At 52.6% G+C, this 24,640-nt stretch overlaps 1 protein-coding gene and 1 long non-coding RNA gene across 4 annotated transcripts in view; one reads left to right on the top strand and one right to left on the bottom strand.

Moving 5' to 3' along the window:
* Positions 1–24,640, bottom strand: part of WDR25 (WD repeat domain 25) — a 137,188-nt gene that overhangs the window by 111,586 nt on the left and 962 nt on the right. For all 3 annotated transcript variants that reach the window (XM_023628397.2, XM_023628395.2, XM_023628396.2), the window contains exon 2: positions 21,541–22,388. In XM_023628397.2, the coding sequence (XP_023484165.1) occupies positions 21,541–22,347 (807 nt within the window). In that variant the 5' untranslated portion in view covers positions 22,348–22,388. The remainder of the gene's footprint in view (positions 1–21,540; positions 22,389–24,640) is intronic.
* Positions 4,079–7,073, top strand: LOC138920571 (uncharacterized). Its single transcript, XR_011431975.1, has 3 exons — positions 4,079–4,369; positions 5,157–5,326; positions 5,830–7,073. It is a non-coding gene; the product is annotated as an uncharacterized lncRNA (long non-coding RNA).

Raw genomic sequence — 24,640 nt, 5'->3', positions numbered from 1 at the left:
GCTCTAGCCCCACTTCACAAGAAACAGGGTCGGGGGAGAGGCTGCGGGCCTTCCCCGGGCCCCAGGTAGAGAAAACCCCGGCAGAAGGCCAAGTCTGCCCAGTCCCTTGCGGGAGTCCCATTGATCCCAATAATTCCTAAGGCTTTTGCCTCCAATTCCCTCCCTGAATATTTGGCCACACGTGCTTTGGTTGGAAAGGCAGCCAGGTCATTCTAATTCCAGGGAGTCCAAGTCCGCTTCACTTCCGGCGTCGGAGCTGGGTGCTCCCCAGGATACAGAGATGGGGGAGGAGTGGCTCCTCCAGATCCAGGGTAGGGGACCTGGTGGCAGGGGTTGGAAGGGAGGAAGACCCATTTTTCTCTTTTGTCTCTTCTGAATTTTGTACCAAATTCATGTATTTCCACTCTTAAAAATAAGTTTTTAAGTGAAACAAGGAAAAACGGCTTCTTCCCCTGAGGAGGCTTAAAATCAAACAGGGGAGATCAGATGCGACCTACGAGAGAAAGTTTAATTCACCCCGACAGCCATTATGGGGAACTTGTGATATGGAAGCCCTGAGCTAGGCAAGACAGGCCCACAAATGCAGCACAACTCAGCTGTCCATTCCCAGAGAGGGAAGGACCTGCACAACGTCAAGGTGCCCCCAAAGGCTGGCCGCCTAGGTCTCACCCCCACGGCATTTTATTTCAGCCCGTGGCTCTGCTTCATGGTGGTCACAAGGTGCTATAACTTCTCTGCTTGCTTGATGACTTCCTCTGGAGGGCACACGGAGAGAAAACCTGTTCAGAACCGGGAAAGCTCATTTCAGCGACCCTGCGGGAAGAGTTGGGGGGACACCTGTAATTCTCTCACTACCTCATTTAGCTAAAATTAGCTAGGAGATCACAAAACCACTTGGCTTAAAAGGGCCTTGGGGATCACAGCTGAACTGTGAGAAACCAAAGCCGGAGCTGGCCTGACTGGCTCAGGGCCTCAGCTGGTGATCGGTGGGTCCAAACACGGACTCCTGGCCCCTGATGCATTGCTCACTCCACCCCCTGTGGCCCACCTGTCTTGTCCCTGTCCACAGTAATAACTCCGCAAAGAAATGAGTCACTCGCTTGCCCAGATCATGCCTGTGAAGTCAGAGGGTTGTTTTTTTCAGGAAAAAGCAATAACAAAGGAAGGGGGGAAAAGTGTCTTAAGTAAAGGTTGTCCTTCCTGACGTGATGGATGGAAAGCTTTTGGTGTGGGATGGAATGGTGTGTGATTATACCAAGGTAATAATGGCTGTCATATGTCAGGAGAGCAGATGCCACTACCTTTTGACAGAGGGTACTTGAGAAGAAGTTACAAATAGAAAGCTTTCCCTTTACTTTCCGAGGGGTAGAATAATAATTCACCTGAATTGTCAAGATCTGTTCCAGGCAGCAAAAACCTCCCATGCCATTATGGGCGTTCATGGGAGTAGCAGTAACAACTGGGTTTTAAAAGCCTCACACGATCGAGCAAAAGTACTTTTCAGCACTTACCACTCGTTCACCAGCACCCACCAATGCCAGTCAGCCCCCAGGAAGATGCCCCCTGAGAAGGAGCTGAAGCCCCTCCCAGGAGTCCATGCTGGGATGCCACCCCACAATTCCAGAGAGAAGACAGCGAGAGCAGGCACCACAGAGAAGGAGCTGGACGCGCCGGGCACAGAGCCCCCAGGACGAGGGCCAGGTGCCCGCTCCCGGGGGTGCATCATCCGCCTACTGCTTAGACCCTCCAGTACTTTTCAGTTTCTCTATAAGGACATGTTTTCCTTTTAGAATCAGAAGCAAAGTGAAAAGCCAAAAAAAGAAAAAAATTAAACAATTTTTTTGTTTTAAAGGACCACAAGAACCTGCTGAACCTGCTGGTACAAAACTGTGGGGAGAAAGAAGAGACCAACTCCAGCAGGGGAGGCGGGTCCATCAGAGGAGACAGCTTGAGGCAGCCCGGGCGGGCAAGGACTTGCCTCATGGGAAGCAGGGACGCAGGGACGCGTGCTGGGGGTCACCCCTCCAGGCCTGCGGAAGGGACAGGGAAGTCTAAGACACGGGGGGGAAGGGAGAGGTCCTGCCTTGTGACACTTAGAACTCAGGGGCAGGACTGGTCTGAGACTCCTGAAGCAATTACAGCAGGTGATAAGCAAGAAAATGCTTAATTTGGTGGTGCAAGGGGGCTCCACGGGGGACTGAAGCCACCAAAGAGGCTGGCCAGGAGCAGGGCCAACGCTCTGGGAGCAGAGGCTGAGGCCACGGGGGAGGGGAAGAGGCCCCCTGCCCCAGGAACAGAGCAGCCGCCGATGTGCCCCGGAGGCCCAGAGGAAATATTATTGCAAGACAAAAACTGAATTATGAAATCCGCAAGCAATAATTAGTTTAAATTACTACTTCTACTTGAATAATTAAACACGCTTATTTTCACTCACTGATGTTTTATTCATTACCATACATCTTTCCTGAAAGTTGTTTTTAACGTGAATATTCTTTTATTTGCAAAGATCCCACAGAGATTTACTATGCTAATTTCAAACCTTTCTTCTAAAATAAAAACAACAATAACAAAAACACTCCAGATTATCATCCATTAGTGACTGCTGTGTGGGTCCATTATCTACTTAAGTCATAGCAACTGGCTAGAAATACTGTGGGTAGTGGTAAAGTTATTCACACACCAAAGCTTCCTTCTTTTACAATTCACTCCTGAAAGGGCGCTATTTAAATCAGCTCGAAATGATTATGAAAATAAAAAGACCTAAGTGCAGGAAGACCATTTAGGCACAGACAGAAAGTCCTTTTGCTTTTTATCACACCCTCTATTAATGAAAATGTTTTTGCATCCCACCAATAATGTTTGGATTTTATAAGTCTTATTTTTACACCCCGGAGCCAGGGTACTCATAAGCACAGTAATAAAGGCTTAAGGTTTTTATTAAGCAAAGTTACCTTTGGGAATAAGCACTAACTAAAATATAATCCATGAACGAACTCTCCCCTGCCGGGCTATTAGCTGGTGTGGGCTGAACGGCAAAACTCCAAATCTTAGCTAATGCCAACAAGCGGGGCCTGCGTGGAAGCCTGGACAAACGAGGAACGAGCCGCCGCCACCGTGAACCAGCTCCACGAGGGCCCGGGAGCCCGCAGCCTTGGAGGGGACACGAAAGCCTTCGTCACGTGCAGGCGCATGGGCTGTTCCACAGAACTGACACGGCCGGACTTGCCAGATCACTATGACAAATATCAGACAATGTTCTCTGCGGTAAAGCGCACACACACATGTGCACCCAAACCTCGGCTCTGTTACCCAAGTAGGAACTTCTCAAGGGGAGGAGCACCCGTCTTGGAACTGGCAAGTCCTCACTGAACGTGCGTTGAGTGAAACTAAGCATCTGAAGACTTTTTAAGGTTCCAACCAAATTTCCCTTTGCCCCAGTATTCTTTTTTTTTTTTTGCTGGGAAAGATTCACCCTGAGCTGACATCTGTTGCCAGTCTTCCTCTTTCTTTCTCCCCTCCCCAAGGTCCCAGTACATGGTTGTATATTCTAGCTGTTCTACGTGAGCTGCCACCACAGCATGGCTACCGACAGACGGGTGATGTGGCTCCACTCCTGGGGACTGAAGTGGAGCGTGCAGAACTTTAACCACTACAGTCCCCAACACTCTTTACAAGCCATCGGTCACCCAGCCCAGGAATTCCGCCACGGTGCAGAACCTGCCTCCCACGTGCAGTCTACGTCGCCCAGGAACTCGCAGTGCCACGGCCTGCACAGAGCACGTCCCCTCCATTAATACAAGTAAATCCAACTGAGTATTTTTCACATAGGTTGCAACTAGTTTTCTGGAGCAACCAGAAAGTGGATTACTCAAATTTTGGAGTTTCCAAATCAAAAATGACCATTTACTGAGCAGAATTATGAACTGTGGCACCGGTTTGGCCTCTGGAAAATGAAGGGACTCCGGAGGCCACAGGTCAGGGCTCAGTTGATTCTAGAACTCAACATTATCTGCGTCATCATTGTTAGAAGCATCCGGAAAGCAGAGGGGAGCTTCTGCTGGGCTTCTGTTTCCATGGCAACAGCTTCACTGGCCTGTCACAAGGAAAGGAATGGAAGAAGGGAATTGAAACTGGGGAGGGGGAGAGAGAGGAAGGAGGGGGCAGAAGGGAGGAGCGGCAGAGAAGAGAAGGCACCAGGGACGGGGCACGGAGGAAGGCCTGAGAAAGCAGAATGGAAAAGTAAAGACAAAGATGGAAAAGAAAGCATGAGAGGGAAAGTGAGCGGAGGGGAGGAGTGTGAGAGAAGGAAGGGTCAGGGACAGGAGGAAGCATCGTGAGCAGGGATGCGGACAGGGCAGATCACCTACAGGTGTGCACCTCTCCGGGAGCAAAGAATGTTCTAGTTTCACTCCTTAAGTGTAACACATCTCAACTTTCAGGCACTGCCTCAAGACACACTCAGTTATGAATAAACCACAGCAAAGCTCAGCAGAAGGGCCAACTCGGGGAGAGCGCCAACTCCAAACACACACCCAGTCAACATGCACCCAAAGGTCAGGCTGGGTTACATCCAGAAGGAAATAAGATGAGGAATGGGGGCGCTATTATCACTTTAAACAGCAACCATTCAGACGAGGAACAGGTGGCACTTGATAAGTGAGCGCTCATTAAGCCTCATTAATGGGCAAACCTTCTGCTGGTCTTGCTCATGATTCAACAGGGAACAGGTCTTGAACACCAAAAGGTGTCCGGTCCAAGCTCGGCGGTCGGTCCCCGACCTGGACACCAGCAAGGGACGATGACGGGGGTTGGGTCAGCGCAGGGAACTCAAATGAAGACAAGATTCAGTCCCTTCCCTGTGCCCACTACACACCCCCACCAAAAAAAGGCCAAATCATTAACAAATAGAGATGCAAGGGCTCTAAATGCATCGTGGGATCCTGCCCTGGCTCCTGAAACAGAAAAGGGACAGTAGGGGAAACGGTGAAATGCAAACAGTCCAGAGCCTAGTTAAGAGAGTTGCATGGCTGTTCCTTTCTTCGTTCTGACCAACGCCCCAGGGTCATCTAAGATGGAGGGGAAGTGGGGTAACGGGTAGACAGGAACTCTGCATTACTTTTACAACTCTCCTATAAATCTAAAATTATTTTTTAAAGTTTTCAAAGAAAAATAACAAGGACTGCTTAAAAAGAAGATTCCTGTTTTTCCAACAATGACTTATCTTTTCCATATGAAACCAATGCCCTGCATAGGGTTTAACTACCATAAAGTTTTCCTGGAATGCTGGCTGAAACATCACAGCAAAAGCTGTACTCCTGCAGAAAAGGTGAATTATTAAACTCAAAACGAGTTAGCAGTGTCCCTTCCCTCCGAAGCTAGGATATAAGGAGTGACATGCCTCCACGCATCGAGGAGCAAGGGCTCTGTCCAACGGAAACAGAACTTCCTTGAAGCATGTGCCTGCACAACCTCATCACACTCCACACTCCTCATCTCCTGCCCCGCACGTCTTCTCCGCACAGTCTCGCTCCTGTTGCTTTATGAATCCAACCCGCCAGCCACAGTACCAGCCTTGCAGCCAGCTGAGGGTAGCATGCTCCTCCACACCTTGCAGCCTTTGCACAGTCTGTTCCCTCTGCCTGGAACGTTCTTCTAGTTCTTTGCTGCTCAACAATTTCTATCCATCCTCTGAGACCTCTTGTGACTCTCACTGACACTGCCCCTCTCCGGGGGCTGTCCTTTCTGCCCCATAGCATTTCATCCTCCACCCCACCAGGGCAGTTATGATGCTGCATTGTAAGTACCTATCTACCCGTTTCTTTTTTCCAGAGTCCAGGAGTCTTTCAAGGAAGAGCAAGATGCCGTATTCATCTCTGCATCCCACTCCCATCCCCAGCACCCAAGTATTGCAACAGATGTGGAATGAATGAAACACTACTGAGTCAAGAATGCAGGCAATTCTTGTAAAAGAGAAAATACCAGTAACAACCTTCCATCTTCTGTTAAAAGGTCAAATAGATTCTATTTGTAAGAAGTGAAGGAAGCAAGTCCTTTTAAAAGAAGTAGATTTTGTTACAGAGCGACAGGTCCATTTCCACAGACAACATAACTGCACAAGTATCCTCTTCCGACAGGGAAGCTGAAAAGCTTTTCAAAGGTTTTGGTTTCCTTGACAACAGCATTGCTGGAGACAAGCGGGGAAATAATTAAAAAGTATGTTCCCTTCGCTTCGAACTCCCTAAGTGTTTTTAAGCAGTAATGAACAGGCCACGCTCAATGTGGAAAGTGTCACTAGGGACAGAGCTGAGGGCACACGAGGGCACCCATCCTGCCACCCCGTCCGGCGGCACCTCCTCTGAACCTGGGGCCCTGAGAGAGGGACCTGAGCCACCTGCCCAGGAGGACATTCACTGCAGGAATCACAGCTCGTCCAGGTCAGACTGACAGCAACCGCACTTTCTAAGTGCCAGGGTCCGGGCCAACACCATCACAGCTAACCTTCAGTGGCCCTTTGAGCTGGGTAATTACGCTCACCGCCTTTTGGCAGGAGAGAAACTGAACTGCAGAAAAGTGACTAACAGCCCAGGCAGTCTGGCCCAGCGGCCAGCGGCCCTGCTGCACCCTCGCCTCCGGGGAAGACACGTGAACTCCTTAGGCTGATCTCTACAGAAATGCCCCCCGGGGTCCACTCTGACCCTCGGATCTCACCCCAGGGCAGCTAAGACACGGCCCTGGAAGAAACTGCCTTTCGTCTGAGTTCCACCATCCTGCCAGCCCACGGCCCCATGGGAGGCCACTTATGTTGGCTTCACTCGGGCAGGAAGAACTGCGTAACCCTTCTCCCCTGCCGTGGGGCTGTGGGAACACACAGGGCGAGACAGAGGCACGCCAGCCCCGTGAGGGCGGTCGGCTCTGAACTTGATTTACGTGCCTCCTTCTCCTTTTCGGGGTGGCTTTTCATGGTCTATTTTGTTTTAACAGCTTTGCCGTATTTGTATCTTTTATTGTAAGCCTCCTCAAATCCTCTCTGGATTTATGATTTATAAATAAATAATAAATAAACAAACATGCCAGCTGCAAGCGTCAGCCCGAGCCCATTACCCGGGAGCATAGACGCAAACACTTCAACAGATGGGGCCCAGCCTTCACTTTGATTTAGTCCCAGCCACGGTCCTCAGAGCCCCTTCCGAAACCTGGCCCACCTCGCAGGGACGCTTCCTGCACAGATTGGAGGTGGGAGACAGGGTCCAGGTGTGTGGACAACACCACCCCTGAGACCCTCCATACCCCTGAGGTTCGAGGCCCACAGGAGTACGTAGACCGAGCAGGTGCTAGCCATTCATTCACAAGGGCTTTTCAAGCACCTACTGTGTGTTTGGCTCGCGTCCAGGAACTGGGGATACAACAAGGGAAGAGGACAAATCCCCTCCCATCATGGAACTTACAGTAGAGTTCTTCCCATTGACAGGAGAGCTAATTAAGACGCAGATGGACGAGGGGCTGGCCCACACTGACGTGTTACTTCCTGGAGTTCCCAAGCAGGAAGGTGACACGGAACAACCCCAGAAGGCAGAGGCAGGAAGGGGTGAGCTCAAATACCAGCTCTCTGCTTAGGAGCAGCGTGTCCTTCAGAGCTCTCGCTGGTCCTCAGCTTTCTCATCTGTGAAATGGGCATAAAGGTGCTGCTCAGGCTGATGACGCCAGCTCACATTACAGAGAGCCCGCTACACGCCTGGGACACTCGTGAAGTTTTCCATGGGCTTTCTTGTTTAATCCTCAGAAGACTGAGGCGGATGCTATTGTTATGCCCACTGTACTGATGGGGGAACTAAGGTCCCAAGAGTTAAAGAGCTTACACAAAGCCACACAGTGAGAAGGCGCGGGGCCGGGGTTGAGCCCCAAGTGGGACTCTGTGCTCGGCTGACTACCCTGTGCCCCTGCCGTGGGTAAAGGAGGTGTAAACGCCAGCGCGGTGCCCGGCCCAGCACAAGCACAGAAAGCAGCAGCCCTAAGGCCCACAGCCGGCCCCACCCGGCCCCCTCAGTGGAGCCCACACTGCCCAGACCTGCCCTCGGCGGCCTCCCCCCGCAGCGTGGAGGGCAGCGCCGCACAGAGCACTCCTCCCCACCCGGGGCTGCTTATCTCCTCATCTTCTGGCTCCACCTTCCCATCCCCTGAAGGCGGTGCCGGCCTCTGCCCCTCCCCAACAGACCCACCTACATCCCCAACACAGGTGGACCCTGCAGGGCCTGTCATGTTGTCACGCTCCAGTCTGTTTTGAGGCCTGTTCCCCATTAACTTTCTGGCCAGCAAGGGTGTATCTGGTCCCTTCTGAGCCCCACTGGACCAACGGATGACCAAATAAAGAGGGAAGGGGAGAGACCAGGTCTCCTGACAACTCCCAGAGCTGTCTCTCTCACACACTCTGTGGCACCTGGTCACCTCTGGGACCCCCCCACGGCTCACACCACAGACAGCCAGCCTCAAACAAGGCCCAAGGAATTCACTGGCCATCCAGCAACAAGACCAGACGGCCTGGCTTATCAGCTGAGCTGTCCCCAAGTCCACCACCTCAGCCAGCAGCAGCCAACGTCACGCTGCTGAGCCGGAAAATAGGAAGCCACGTCTAGAAGAGCCCGGCTCCTGGAGAGGCCTGCTGGCGTCAATGGGCGCGCACCAGACTATTTGTTCAACGCATCAAGGCAACTGGAGTCAAATTGGATTGCAAGCCTCCGGTGCTTCTGAGCGCGGCTTAGGAGGCAATTACAGCATAAACCCCGGCTCGAAGTTCCTGATAATGCCTTCCATTTGTAAGGCTTTACAGTCTACAAAGTGGTTTCGCAGGTCTAACCTCAGCTGATCCGCACAGTCCTGAGAGGTAATTATTTCACAGATGAGAAAGCGGAAGCCAGAGAAATCGGGAGGGCTGTGCCCGCCTCATTCCCAACACTCACGGAGTGCCGAGCACCGTGCCAGGCTCGAGCGGGCGGGGGCGCCATATTGGAGGGCCGAGCTCGGGCTCTGTCCAGGGCAGTGCGCAGCCACTGTGGGCCCTGGCCAAGGGCATGCACCATTCCAGAAGGGGCCTTGGAATCCCTCACCCACACTGGCATCTACTTCTCAGCCCACTGGCAACGTGGGCTCCAACCTGCACTCAACTCTTCCATCTTCGTCCTCTTTCCAGGGAGTCCACCCCCCAAGCTGACCAGCTCTGAGTGCTGGAAAGTTCCTCCCCACACTGCACTGACCTCTTCCCCCTGCGGTTTCCACCATTAGTCCCGTTTCTGCCCAAGGAGAGAACCAGACTACGTCGCATTCCTTTGCCCACCGCAGCCCCGCCAGCACCAGGGATGGCCACCGTGCACCCCAGGCTAAGGGCCCGTGGCAGGACTCCAAGGAAGCAGGGCATTTCAGAGTCCACCTGAGCCAGAGCAGAACGGAAGAAGAGACCGGGACAAAAACAAACAACTTTTCTAGCCAGAGGTTACAATGAAAATGTGTTTTAATTTGTGTTTTTGTACCTTTCAAAAATAACACTTCAACTAGTTCAGAAAGAGCCCACTTCTGTTTATAAAAGCTCTTTGGTTTTCCCTCGGGTTGTGGGAGCTGTGTAAACACACTGTGAGTCGCGAGAGAGAAATTGCTACTTGTGAAACTTTTAATGCTAGCGTGCCTGTGAATTAGAATTCTAAACTCAGCAGGTTAAAAATGTTCTGAAAGCAATTTTGGTGTTAGTCTAAATAATTATAGATCACACTCACTTAGATAAGGGCCTTTGCCCCCTCGGGGCTCCAAGGGAAAATTCTAGGCATGACAGTTCAGCAAAATAGTTGGTTATTACGCAGGCTTTGCGGTGGCAGTGCAAATTGGTATAATCCTTTTGGAAAGCAATCTGACAGGAGACGCATCCGGACCCATGGAAATGTACAACCCTTTGACCCAGCAGTCCCACTTCTGGGAATCAATCTGAAAGAAATAATCCAACAGAAAAGGGTTTCATGCATGAAGATAACCACTTCAGCATTATCTATAATAGCAAAAATTAGAAACCACCTAAGTGTCCAAGGACAGCTAAGTAAATTACAGTTAATCAACTCAGTAGAGCATCATGGAACCAGCGAAAATTGACGACCCTCCAAAGACGCCCAGGCGGCTGGTGGCGCTGTGGCAGGAGAGGCTGGGGGGGAATGTTAAGTGGGAAAGCAAGCTGCAAGATTGCGCGCTCTGAGAAAAACACAAGCTCACACGGACCAGAAACTGATGGGCGGATGTTAAAAGGACAATCACAATTTTAGTGTCTGTTGGAATTGGGAGATTTTTCTCCCCATAGTTTTGTGATGCAGTTAAATCATCTTCACAAAGGGCAAGAGGGAGGGCAGGGAGAAGGGCCAGGGGGACCGAGGGAGGCTGGGACCCTCCAGGATCATGTTTTGGTCACACGGTTTGGAGAGCTAACCAAGCAGGAGGAGGCAGCCACACGGCTGGGGTTGAACCGCCACACATCCACCAGAGCTGGGACGTGACACTGTGTTTACCAACACGGACGTCCCCCCGGGATGGAACCACAGACGTAAATAAAACCGTGGTTCTCAAATCTCTCGTTCCCTTTTACTTCCTCTAAAGTTAGCAAGGACCCCAAAGATCTGCTGTGCATGCGGGTTTTATCTATCCATATGTAGCATGTTAGAAATTAAAACTGAGGACAGTTAAAAATACGTATTGATCTCTGGAAAAGTAACAATAATAAACCCACCACGTGTTAACATAAATAACATATTTCTTCTGAAAAATAACTACATTTTCCAAGACAAAAAAAATTAGGGAGAAGGCATTGTTTACATTTTTGCCATCTCTTTAATAGCTGGCTTAATACAAATCAGCTGGGTTCTCAAAAGTGCTTCTGTGTTTAATCTATCGCAACAGCACGTGTCCCGTAGCCTCTGGAAAGCTCCACGCACATGCATGATAGAGTGACAGTGACAAAGGCAAATAACTCCTAGGTACTATTATGAAAATGCTTTTTACCCCAACAGACCCCAGGAAAGGAGAGTGCAGACCACGCTGAAACCACTGCCATAAATTACGGCATTAACAGCTGCTGCTCACGTACGTGGGGGCATTAGCTGGGGTGGGGGGGGGGGCAGGGGAAGGACTTAAATTACATGTATAGCTGGAACTCAATGATGTTCAATTTCCTTTTTTTTTCTTTAAGACTGGATGGAAATATACCAAAAAGTCTACAGTCATTGCCTCTGGGTGGAAAGATGATGGCAATTTTTTCCTTTATACCTTCCTGTTTTTCCATAGCGTATGTGTATTTCTTTTATGGTCAAAAACAACATTTCTTTTCCAAGGAAAGGTTTGGGTAGCAGTGGTGTACCATGCCCCGCGGAATAAGCTGGATGGGAAGAAGGTCATTTTAAATCATTAGCAGCCAGCGTCAGTGAGGGGGAGCGTCACGGAGCAGCGCAGCTCCTTAGCATGCCGATCGATCCCTGGCACCCAGCACACATTCATCACGGGCGCACGGCCTGCCCCGGACCCACGGAGAGCCTGCCAGAGATGACGAGAATTGAAACTGGCTCAAGCTAATCACTGCTAGATGAAGGTCAAATATAGGTGACTATTTATCAGATCTTGGGATGCGCGAGGACACGCCATGCTCTAAAGCCACAAGACAACACAAAGGGAAAAGTCCGCAGACTTGGGCACAAAAAATGTGAGGTTTTCTCTGTAAGAAAAAATAAAATAATTAAATACCAAAACTCAAAGTCAAACAACGCATCACACATGGCGGGGGCAGGGGGAGATATGATGACTGACAGGTCAATATTGTTAGTATGTAAATTGCCCAGATGAGAGAAACACTAAAACTACAGGAGATTAATGGACAGGAACCACGGCCACACACGCTTATTTAGCATTAACGAGGTGGCAAGCCCCCTTCTAGAAGAGCTGCACACAAATGAACTCATTTGGTTCTCAAACAAGATACCATTAGAGTAGCAAACGCTTAAAAAAGTGCTAATTCTACCACCTTCCAGGGTAAGAAGACACGGTCACATTTACACATAAATGATGGTGTGTGCCGTCAATGGAAGGCTACGGAGCCACTAAAAAGAATGAAGTAGATCTGTGCACTGAGAGGAAAAATTGTGCACAAGACGTGAGCGACAAAACCAGCGGGAGGACGGGCTAGAGCGAAGTTTGCATGCTAAACACTGAGGCCCCAGCTCAGACGCCAGACTGCAGCCTGCCCATTCCTTTCTGGGAAACGGACCAGGCTGAGAGAAAACACCTGAGATATGCACATTTGGGGGTCCTGCAATGAGCACCTGCTTGCCGCCTCGTCACCTACAGCAACCTCACTGTGGACAAGCCACACACACACACACCCCACACACACACCCACGCACCCACACACACCCACGCACCCACACACACCCACACACCCACACACACACACCCCCCCCCACACACACACACACACACACTGAGCCTCTGGTCAGATCAGCTTTTTCGGGCCTCCCTCCTGATTCTGAATGAACAGCAGAAAATCTCTAACATGAAACACAAGACACCAAATCAAGACAAAAGGACCTTCAGAGACAGAAGGGACAGAAACATCTCAGAAAACACAGGAAAAGCTTCAAAGAACTCAGAGCACTAAGAAAAGACCTCGTAAATATGCAATAAAAAATAATATACTAGATTAAACAAAGGAACATTCAGAAAACAAGAAACCCCTTGGAACGTAAAAATATGATAGCACAGAACACTTTTATGAATATGTTATACTTCAGTAAAAAAGTTTACATATGTGAGCGTATGAGAAATACAAAATCGAAAAAAAGAAGGATTGAAAGATAAAGTGGAAGAAATTTCCCAGAAAAATAAAACAGAAAGGCAAAGACAGAGAAAACCAGAGAGAAAAGACAAGTAAATGAGACGCTCACTTCAGAGACACCCAGGCCGTCCAACAACCAGAGTCCCAAAGTCAAAGCCCCACCCGGGGAACAGCCCGGGGTGTCCCCATCTCTCCACAGCGCCCGCTCCATGGGGGGTCCGAGTCCCTGGGCCTCCCTCTTGGTGGGAAGACACACCTGGAGGCAGCTCGAGCCCCCTGGCAGAGCAGAGCCACGGGGCCACGTCTGCGCCAGGTTTCTAAGCCTGTCTGGTCCTCCGGGTCTCAGCCAGGGCCACAGAGTTCTGAGAGGTTTCCAGGCATGTTCTCTTCTACCTTGTCAAGGAAGGAAACTTCCAGAAGCTTGTCCAGGGAGGCTATGTGAAGGTAGGCTCCCAGGGATCCTGGGCTGACACCACCGGCCTCACTCACAGGCATGTTCTGACCGCTTCTCACTGCCTTGTCCCTGAGTCCTGCTCCACGTCCCCGTCACAGGGTCTGCAGAGGTTGCAGTGACTTACTCACCCGTTCTCTGGAGGGGGAAAAATACTAGCAATTTGAGGGGGACATGACCATCCCGTAATTTTTAAATGCCAGTTACAAAAACGAAGTACCTGAAAGCCAGCTGACACACATGGGACAAAAGACTGGAAGGAGACGCTGTGTGCGAAATGCTCACTATGCCTGAGGGTCTACGGTTACAGTGTTAACTTCTGCTCTTTTTTTTTTTCATTTTTTCCCAAAGTTTTACCACTTTTATGGTAAAACAAAGTTAAATTAAGACAACTCATTTTTAAAAAAAGGAGAAGGGCAAAGCCAGCACTGGAGTAGACGGGCAGCTTTAACAGCCTTCTGTGTCCACGTGCTAAGGCAGCGAGGGACAGTTTACTGGACTGTCTCAACTCCTAAGTGTGCCAATTTTGCAATCTGCATTTCTCAATTACATTAAAAGCATTTTCCCAAATTGCTCTATTCTTCCCTTAATGACACGAGCCGAGACTGGCTGCGGCTGGGCACCTGAGGACAGCCAGCCCCCAGCAGGCACGCTGCCCTGCCCTGGGCGCACTCAACAGTTTAAGTCACACGGAATGAAGTTTTCCGAAAGCAGAAGACGCAGCTTGGGCTCTGCCACACTTTCCTTCTCTTACTCCTCCTTCAACCCAAGGTTTTCTTCTGAAGGCGCAATCTTGCAAGGCCCTTCTGGCAAGCACACAAGAAGTGGGAAATGCCTCATTTCTTGGCCCCAGAAACGTCACAGCTTTCATACGGGGGAGAGGAGTGTCAAAAAAACTTCACTTCCCACGAAAAGAAGGTTCCAGCTCGGGATCTCCAGCTCTTCCCGGAGGCTCAGCAGCCCTGCTGTGGACCAGCCTGCAGCCCCCACTCCCAACCCTGGGACAGGTCAGATGACCGTGAACTGACCCTGGAAGGGTAACACTCAAAGGCAAGGGAGAGGAGCACACAGCATCCAGAGAGGGAAGCACTCGAACACTTCCTACGCAAGTTTCCAGCTCCGCACTGCCACCTGACCTGGCTGTGTGCAAGTGTCTTCCCCTCTCTGGGCCTCTGTGAAATGAAGATGGCACCAGATGATCTCTGTGTGCACAAGCGCACACACACGCACGCACCACCCATTCTCTCCTTGCCGTCACCTAATTACCCTCGATGCACTGTGAATCATTCACTCCCCAAACACCAAACGCCCACCCTGGCAAGCCGACCCTCCTCCCCAGCTGTGCGTCTCTCATTTTCAATTGATCTGCCTCATGCCTGGAATACATTGCCAATCATCTGCATAATGCCCCATGACTCCTCGCACCACACATCAAATCATTTCTCAATCTCATTGTGTAAAAGCCATCAAGAATAATTCTTTCAAAACTGAAATGAACCCTCACTCTGGCACTTGGATCAGAAATTCCTTGTCTTTGAACCTGAGATAGATTACTTTCTACAAAGCACATCTAAGATACCCTAACACAAGCAGACAGGCTAACAATGATAAATCAGCGGGACCCCACAACACATAAAAATGCAAAGCCAACCAGCACACGCATCATTCCCTCCTGCCCTTTCCAGAACCACACGGTTTGGAAGCTGGGACAGGCTTGGGCACCACTTGGGCGAGGGGAGGTGTCTCTCCATCCTTTACTCTCAGAGGCAGGCGAGCAGAGCGGGGTTTTAGCTCTCTTTACTTAGGCTCTGTAGACTGACAGTCATCTTCCCATCTTGCCTGTACCAATTACCAGCTGTGTGACAATGGACAAATCCCTTACCCTCTCTGTGCCTCCACTGCCTCATCTGTGAAATGGGAATAAGAACAGCCCTAGCCTCTTGGCCTGTTGTGAAGATGAGATGGAGTGTTGACAAGTGGGCCTAACAGGTGGTAATCACTCGGGGATGGTTGGCTGTCTCCATCCTCTCGTTTGTCTTCGCAGTCAGAGGTCACAGCCGGCAAGCGGCACAGTGAGACCCCAATCTGGGTCTTCAGTCCCCAGAACAAAGTCCTTTCCTTCAGACGCACGTGGGAAGGGGCCCGAGGAAGGGGGCCCAGCTGGAGAAAGGCGGGCGTCTCTCCAGTGCCCATGGACTCGCTCCCCTGGGTCTCTGCTGTTAGACGGCTTCCCAGCACCACTAGCGCCTCCGACGCAGAAACGCTGTGACAGGCTGGGCGCCATGCAATTGCCTTCTCCTCCATCGCGGTTTAAACATGACCATTTGGAGGGTGGACCCAGCCCTCCGATGCAAACCTTCCAAGTGGGCAGCTCATGAAAAGGGAGTGGGGAAATGGCTTGGGACAGACAACCCCAGAAACTTTTTACATTTCAAAAGTATCTCAGGAACACTGACATTGAAACTCTCGAAAAACGTGTGTGCATAGACTATGAAAAGATTCAAACAAAAACAAGAGTTACATTAACTTGGAAGATTCTGGCCGACTTGTTTTTTCTCTAATTGTTTGTAACTCATCCACAGGGACGGGGGGTTGGGAACACTTCTGCAGCCCCTCCTGTGTGCGAGGCACTGACCTGCATCTTCTCCTTTCTTCTCCACAGCAACAACCCTAATAGGTAGCCATTATCCCCATTTTACCAGTTGGAAAACTGGGGGATCAGAGAGGCTAAGAGATTTTCCCTAAGTCACACAGCTCCCAAGCAGCACATACAGAACAGGAACCCAGGAGTCTCATCCAGCAACAGCACTGAAGGTTTGAATCTGTGCAGGCTCCGCTCACCACACACAAAGGCTTTAGCTAAAGCCTGAATGGAAACCCAAGCCCATCTTAACTGCATTCAGGCAGCAAAGACGACGGCCTTAACCGACAGCCATGTTCACTGCAGCGCTATCTTAAACGAAGCAGGAAATGACAGGAAAGAACACGCAGGTGACAAAGCAAGGTTTGGCATTTGAGACAATCATGAAAGTATGTTTGGGGAAAGGGTTTAACAAGGTACAAAAATGCCCCTGACAAACGGTACAAAAGATGGGGGACGGGGGAGCAGAATCAAAACTGCACACGCCCTGCAAGGGGTGCCACTTCTGCAGACGGGAGGGCCGCAGGGGTCCCGCCACAGGGGTCCCGCCGCAGGGGTCCCGCCGCAGGCCTGGTGGTAACGAGCTGCCGACTCAGGGCCAGGACGCTCGGTGGTCCCGGGTGCTCCTTCACACTACTCTTCTCTGCATCTTCAAAAAGTTTTTCACAAGAAGCATCTATTACATCCATGATCAAAAATGAAAAGTTTTCTTCAGCGTATTTAAGGGAGCTTGTTATTGAAAGAACTCCTGGAGCCAGTTACTGCATAAAGCAAACAAACAACACCTAATTCATACATTTTATTTAAAATCTCCCCGCGTCTCAGAACGCCGGATCTTCCCACGCGCACAGTAGGTCCGTGGGAGCGAGAGGCAGGCCATGTGCCTTTGGGAGCCCTTTCGGGGCCAGCAGAGGGCTCAGCACATGGGGCGACCATAGGGGCTGCCTGAGCTTGGTTCCCGCAGACAAAGTTTGTGCTTTTTCCTTCAAAAAGGGCCTCAAAGTCTGAATTCTATCTTTCTGTGCAGTGGGTATTCAAACGTATTGAGCCAAATGAGGACACAGGGAAATGAAAAGAGAATGGAAAAGGGCATTCGTGCTGGGATTACAATGATGAGGAACAGACGCGCGCCGCAGACAGGGGCAGGAAGGGACCGGCGGGAAGGGAAACAGAGCGTGGGGGCGGAATTATGAGTCACTGTTTTCGTTTACTTAATTTCTCAAGCTGAAAATTTTTCAAAACTAATATAAGCATATTTTACAGCTCACAGAACATTTACAGCTTATTAAAGTGAGTATCTTCCCACCGTACGGTACCCGATTGAAATTTATGAATTCCGAGCCACATTCTAGGGAGACGGAGGCACTGACACGCCACGTTCCTCAGACTCATCAGCTGGATTGTGTTGTTTTCCTCCCCATCAGAAAAGAAATAGCATTTCAGTAAATGTTACCTTGCATCAAGGGTTCTTCCACGTTCTAGAAGCTCGGGTGGGCTCTCATGTGAAGGCCTACTGTGCCCCCTAGTGGCGAAGAGGATTTATGCACTTAAAACACAATCCTTTCCCAAAGGCTGGAAATGAAATCCAAAAATTTTTCGTCTTTATTGATCACTTAACATGCACAAAACCTTGTGTCAGGTGCTACCGAGAACATAAAAATGGGTCTGGTGCAGTTCCCATGCTCAAGAAGCTTACAGGCCACCAGGCGGAGCAGATGTGGTCCTGCGAGTATGCAGCTAGAACGAGGCGGTACCACAGAAAGGAGGGGAGAAGACTCCTGGGAGAGCAACAACGCGAGCACACAGTAAGCGCCTACTATGTGCCAGGCACCACACTAGGTAATTCATATCCGACATTATTTACTTTTCACAACAACCCAGCAAGGCATACATTATCTCCACTTTACATACACTGGTTGAGGCTCAGAGAAGTTAGGTAACTTGCCCGAAATCACACAGCCGGTCATGGGCAGAGGGAGGATTCAGACTAAAGTCCTGTGACCCCAGCCCCCAAGCTCTTCCCTCCTTCTTGATCCAGAGGGGGGAAAGAAGGCACTCTGGCAGACTTTAACGAAAAGACAAGGGGACAGGCACTCTAGGAAGCGAACACAGAGTTGGGGGGTGTCCTGTCCCATGACCTCTTCCAGCTCATTCCCCACGGCATCCACCACCTGCTCTCCACCCAGGACTGGGCTGCAGCAAGCTGGGACCCCTGCCTGTGCCCACAGCCCTGTGCCCACTCCAGACTCAGGGTCCAAAAATGCCTCCCACGCCCCCTCCATCTCATCCCAGATCACGAGGCCCCCAGCTCTACCACGCCGCCCACCCTCTGACGCCAAGGATGGAAAAGAACCCCACGCTGCCCGGGGCTCCAGCTGCCCTCCAGGCTATGCACAGACCCGAGGGCCCGGCACACCCGAGGGCTCAGCCGGGACTTCGCTCCCCAGCTCCCAGCTCAGCCCCCATCTAGTCCACAGCCCACCCGTCTTCCCATCCCGGCTCCTCCGGCCCCTGCCACATATTCTTCACACAGAAGAGCTGCTCAAAGCCAATTTGCCCAAAACCAATTTACCAAATAACTCCATCCCTGAAAACGGTCAAACACTTCAAAGCAGAGGGACCCTGGCCCACGGTCTGCATCCAGCTGACAACAGCCCTGGTCTGCAAGACACCACAGTAGGAAAGGGTCAGCAGATGCGGACCCAGCAGCCAGGACAGCAGCGACGCTCTGCCCCTGCGGCCACCAACACTGCCACCCCTGCAGCATCACCATGAGGGGCAGACAGTGCAGGGGACAGGGCTCCCTGGAGGGGGCCAGGCTGAGCAAGGGGCCGGCGCCCACGTCATCGCCTGCAGCACACACCACCTCCCCGAACGGGCAGTGGGCACAGCAGCTGCGCCCGGCCTGCCCAGGGCACCCCCACAGCCACTGGCCCTGGCCCCGGGGCTCAGCGACCCGCCCCAGCAAATCATTCCTACCGTGGTCCTGCGGCCTCCCAAGCTAGGCCAACTGCACCCTCTTCTGGTCACGCAGTGTCATGGCAGGTTGGCTGCTCCCGGGGTCCCCTCCACCGGAGCCTCCGGCGTCCACAGTGCACACTGCCTGGCACATGCATCTCCACACACACCCACTACACGACTGAACACACATGACTCCACTCAGACGCTCTCTGTTCAAAGACCATCATGGGGACACCTCTGCTTGGGAAACCTAAGCTTCCCAGGAGAAAGGGACCGAGCTGGGTCCGCCGAATCCCACGCTGACGCCAGGCACAGACAGGTCCCCAGGGGGCTCCAGGCCTACCCTGCAGCACCAGGAGGCCCAGCCCTACAGGCAGGCAGGCAGCGGGCACCCACCAGGTCCCCAGGGGGCTCCGGGCCTGCCCTGCAGAATCAGGAGGCCAGGCCCCACAGACAGGCGGGCAGCGGGCACCCACCCAGTCCCCACGGGGCTCCAGGCCTGCCCCACGGCATCAGGAGGCCCAGCCCCGCAGGCAGGCGGGCAACGGGCACCCACCAGGATGCACCCGCCCCACATCCCTCCACCCATCTCTGCCCAGGCAACGCAGCCTCCTCTTCAAGCCTGTACTGCCAACATTCGCCAGATGGCCCCTCCCTCAGGGCTCCTAGAAAGGGGCTGCCTGTGCCCCTAATGGCATGCTGTGACCACACTACCCTCCACAAAACTCCACATGCCTGGCATTGGACGGGGTGCTTGAGACACATGGTGCCCAGGCACTTGTCCCACCTGAGAAGCCCCAGCCACAGGTCTCACGAGCTTGCTTTATTGAAGAGGAAACAGGCTCAGAGAGGTTAAGTGCTTTGCAGAGGGTCACCAAGCTGTTGGGCACAGACCCAGATCACTCTAACTCCAGCCCACAGCCAGGCCAGCCAGACCCCGCCGGGCTCCACACAGTCCCCACGCACGCCTGTGAGAAACCCCCCAATGGCTCGTGACCAAGGGGCAGGCCCCCACGGCCCTCCGTGGGCACAGACTCTCGGGAAGGAGATCTAAGGAGAGCTGGGAGGCCCCAGGACCATGGGACCAATGTGAGCACGTCACAACGCACACCAGGGATGCCAGAAGGCTCCTGGGCAGACTTCTGAGCCCCCGGCCTCGCAGGAAGAGCCCCGAAGACCACCCTGAGCTCCACACTGAGGACACAGCATGACACTCTCCCCACAGAACTCCACCAGCCTCGCCAGAAAGAACACAGACAAGCCACTTCGGGACTCACGTTGCCGCCTAAAATGACTCCCAGTGATTTAGCCCATTTCTAGAATTCCCTGTACTTGGGCTTCCTTTCTTCATTTCAGAAAATGCCTCCTAGGAAAAAAGCTCAAAACGTAACTTGCAAATACACCGTCCTGGGCAGGCTGGTTCCAGATCTCTGAGGAAAACAGAGGCAGGAAGCCTCTCGAGCACCGGTGGGGTACCTAGCTCTGTGCCGGGGGCTTTGTGAGCGTTTTTCTCCCATGATCACATGACACAGCTATGACGGTGAGCTTTACAGATGACACAGCGGACTCGGAGGGGGAGGGTCAGGCCAGGTGACCAGCGACCCGCAGCAAAGCTGGATTCGAAGCCACGTCCCTCCCAGTCCAAAGCCATTTTCTTTCCAGGAAGCTTCTGTTCAGCTCGTTTTTCTTTGGCACCTACTACGTGTGGTGCTTTCCTAGCTGCCGAGGACGCTGAGGCAGAGGGACACAGAATGCAGCCCGTGGGGGCTGGAGACAGGGCACAGACAGGTGCGACACACCCGTTACCCTACACACTTGTGGATATGGCGACAGCTCACTGCAATTCTGCATTACTTCGGTAGCTTTTAAAATAGAACTAACAATGAAAACCAGAGTTTCCGGGTAAGCCAGAAGTCCCCAGCAGGGCATCCACAGGCCTCCCTGGTCTTGGCTCCCCAATTCCCCAGCCTCAGCCCCTCCCCCATCGAGCCCCTCAAGGTCTCCTATGCTTAGAGCCAAGCCCGCCCTTCCACACCCTCCTTCCCAGGTGACCTTCCCTCCCAGGCGGGGCTGCTGTCCCTCCCACTGGGTTCCCAGAGCACTGGTGTGCCCCCAGGGGTCCCACCCTCACAGGCCTGAGCCCGGGGCTGCAGTGTCTCCATCCACACTGTGCTCACCCTGAAGCCAGGGCTGGACCCACCTACCTCTGTGCCCCCTGGACCCAGCCCAGTGCCTGGCACAGAGCTGGCATCGCTCAACACTCAACAGGGGTCACAGAGGATGTCCCCGAGTGCCCGGGGCTCGGGCAGGGCCCGCCTGCCTCTGCCACTGATGGCTCTCGCTCAACGACCTCTCCCGCCCAGGCCTCCAGTGTCTGCATGTCCTCACCGCCCCCACGACGGATAAGCACTGGCATCCTCTGGCGGCATGGGCATGGTGGGGGGTGGGGCAGAATGGATCAACGATCCATGGGGGGGACACCAAGAACCAGCTCCTGAATGCAACCAAGAGAATCACAGAAATTCCCAACAAGAAGGGGTCACCCTGCCACGACAGCCACCTCACGGTTTCGAAGAAGAAAACATCCCAGCAGGTCACTCCTAAGAGCACCTGGAAAGAGCAGGTGCACTCAAGTCTTACCCTGAAGGTTTTATCCATAGAAGCTGAGAGCAGCATGTGGCTCTGAGAAGGTACTGGACACCACTGGACACCGTTGACAGGGCCACGGTGGCCTCTCAGATGGAAGAGCACACTCCTGGGAATCTTGGTTTCTTTATACGGGCTGTCCAAATACGGCTGAATAAACTCGGACACTCTGGAGGCAACGCAGAGCGGGGCCGGGGCTCGCCGGGCACAGGGGCCCCGGGCCTCTGCCTCGTTGCTCTTGCCTGTTTCGGCACCTACTGCTTGCAACTGTCTGAGTCTTTTCGGGGTGTAGGGGATGACGCAGTCCTCACGCCTTCTCCTCTGCAGGGAGCTGCCGTTTGTCCCTGAGGTGTCACATTTGGTTTGGGCACAGAAAGACAGCTCAGGGGAGCCGGCAGTCCCCCAGGAGGGTTTTACCTGTTTAACATGGGCAGCTGCCAGGGGCACGTGGCCGGCCGGAGTGTGGCTGGCCCACAGGGAAGGACGAGGAGGCTCGTTCGTGGGGAAGGTGACTTCGGGCTCCGTCCTGGGCCACTGGAGCCTCCGGCTGGGGCAAGACCCCGGGTCACTTCTCCAGAGCCGAGCCAGCGGGAGACGATGGCCAGCTGGGTCTTCACAAGAACCAGGCTTTGTGGCCAGTGCTCCCCCTTCCGTCACGTCCAGGCCTCCGGGTGCAAAATCCTGCCCTCGGGGTTTGACCACATCGCGAGTGTCCGTCATCTGGCTGGTGGCATTAACACTTCCCGCAGCCTCGGTCTCGGCCTCTGAGTCTGAGTCATCATAAGCCACCAAAGAAGCCATTGAAGATGCAGTTTCTTGCTGTCCTTTGAGGGCAGACTAACCTAAGACCCAACAGAGTCAAGTGTCAGAAAACACGCATGGAAGCATATTTACCCCCACATGTAGTTAAAAGAAAACAGGCCAGCTAGGAAGTCCCAGACTGAAAAGCCCCTAAGAATAAACACATACAAAATGAGGGCTTTTCCACACACCATGCATAATTAGTTAGAAGAGGTAATTTCTTTTTTTTCTTTTTTTTTTTGGCTGAGGAAGATTCACCCTGAGCTAACATCTGTGCCAACCTTCCCCTACTTTGTATGTGGGATGCTGCCACAGCACAGCCGTTAACAAGTGTTGTAGGTCCTTGCCTGGAAATTGAACCCACAAACCCAGGCCGCTGAAGCAGACCATGCTGAACTTAACCACTGTGCCATGGGGCCGGGTCCTAGAAAACGTAATTTTTAAAAATGAAAACTATGGAATATCTGGGAACAAATTTAACAAAAAAATCAGCAAGACCTACATGAAGAAAACTAAAACTTTATCGAAAGACATAAAGAGGACCTGACTAAATGGAGACCCAGTGCCAGGACAGAAAGACTCAGGACTTCGAAGACGCCTTTTGGAAGGCCGATTTGAGGGTGTCTGTTACAAATTAAACACATGGTTTTCACTGTATCAACCACACTGTAGAACGCTATCCTACAAATGCTAGCACATGTTTGCAAAGATAGATGCATAAAGGGAGCGGCAGGAGTGGTCATTAGCAACGGACGAGAAGCATGTCCACTCATCAACACGCCCCAGGGCAGGTCGGAAAGTACGGAGAGGGAAAGACGTGTGGCCCCGGCTGGGAAGAGCACGCCACCCGCACCTTCGTCCTCCTCGAGCCGCCGTCCTTCCCTCCATCCTCTGGGCCCAGCACGCTCTCCCCCCCCCACCCCATCTCAGCCACAGGCCAGTGGGAGAGCCCCACCAAACACCAAGACGCCGAGGTGTCTGAGGCGACAGTCCACCCAATTCTGAGGGTGTGATCCAAATCCGCCAGGTTCCCTCTAAACACACAGACTCACAGGGCACTGAATGTCCCCTTTCTAGAACCATCATCCACGAAAAAGTGTTGCCAACTAGCTTCTGGAAAGAAGTGCTTCAGTGTGGAGGTCAATTCTGTGCTGCTAAGTCAGCCTGCACGCAAGAGGAAATCAAGGCTGCGGGGCACGTCCGGGACAGCAGAGGGCGTGCAGGAGCAGCGCTGACAGCTCGGGCAGCAGACGACTCCTGAGCACGCCCCTTGTGCGCCACCTTAATACACCACCAGGAGCCCCTCCTCCCACGTGTGGGGTGAAGTCAGCGCCAGAAGATTCCCTCTGCCGTTCCAGACAGCCTGTCTACCACCCACCTCTTCCCCTGGACAGGGGGTTTCACGTCCCCTGGAATCAAGCAGCCCACCCCCTCCACGCCTCTCCCCTAAAGGATGGCATATGCCTGAAGGGCGCCACTGCCAACCCCGTTAGGTCATCCTTCAATACACGTCTGTGGCCTGCCACCTCCAAAAACCCCACTGTCACCTGCAGCCCAGTCCAGGCAGGACCGCCTTCACACCCAAAGCCACTGTCTAAATGAAACTTCTATCACGGGCCAGCCCATCTCAAATGGAGCTACATTATAAAGGACTAATTATGAACTGATGGAACTGTGCACCGCGAACGTGCTGGCATTTCTGTCCTCTGAACGTTTAGCCTGGTCCCGAGGCCCATCCTGATCAGACATCTCACCTGTCTCAACTCCTGTGACCAGCAACACCCACCCAGCATCCCCATTCCTTCCTGTCAAAGGGAACCCACTAGGCTCCCACCACCAGAGCGCCTTCTTCAGCCAGTAGGATGGATTCCCATCCACCCCGTCATCCACAGCAGTCGACTCACAGGAGAGGCCGATGGCCGGAAGTAAAGACGAGGTCTATAGCAGAAGATCCACGAGTAGCGGCCTTGGGGCCCATTAGTCCCACTTCCCAAGCAGGCAGGGCAGCAAGGACTGAACAAAGGCAGAGGGTGCACAGTAGGGCTCCCCACACTATCTGCTTCATGTACATTTTGTTCACTCATTCAACAAACATTGACGGACCATGGACTACTCGCCAGGCCCCGCCCCAGGCATCAGGAACACGGCGGCCAACGAGCCAGTAAAGGATGCCCTGGGCTCAGCACGCTCACACGCCAGTGGGGAGAGACAGCCCAGAGTCAAGGGAGACAGAGCATGTCAGTGGTGAGAAATCCTAGGGAGAAGAGTAAGAGAGAGAAGGAGAGCAGGGCGG

This window comes from Equus caballus, chromosome 24 (genome assembly GCF_041296265.1).
Source record: "Equus caballus isolate H_3958 breed thoroughbred chromosome 24, TB-T2T, whole genome shotgun sequence".
Taxonomy (NCBI): Eukaryota; Metazoa; Chordata; class Mammalia; order Perissodactyla; family Equidae; genus Equus; species Equus caballus.
This window is presented reverse-complemented; position numbering and strand designations above follow the sequence as displayed.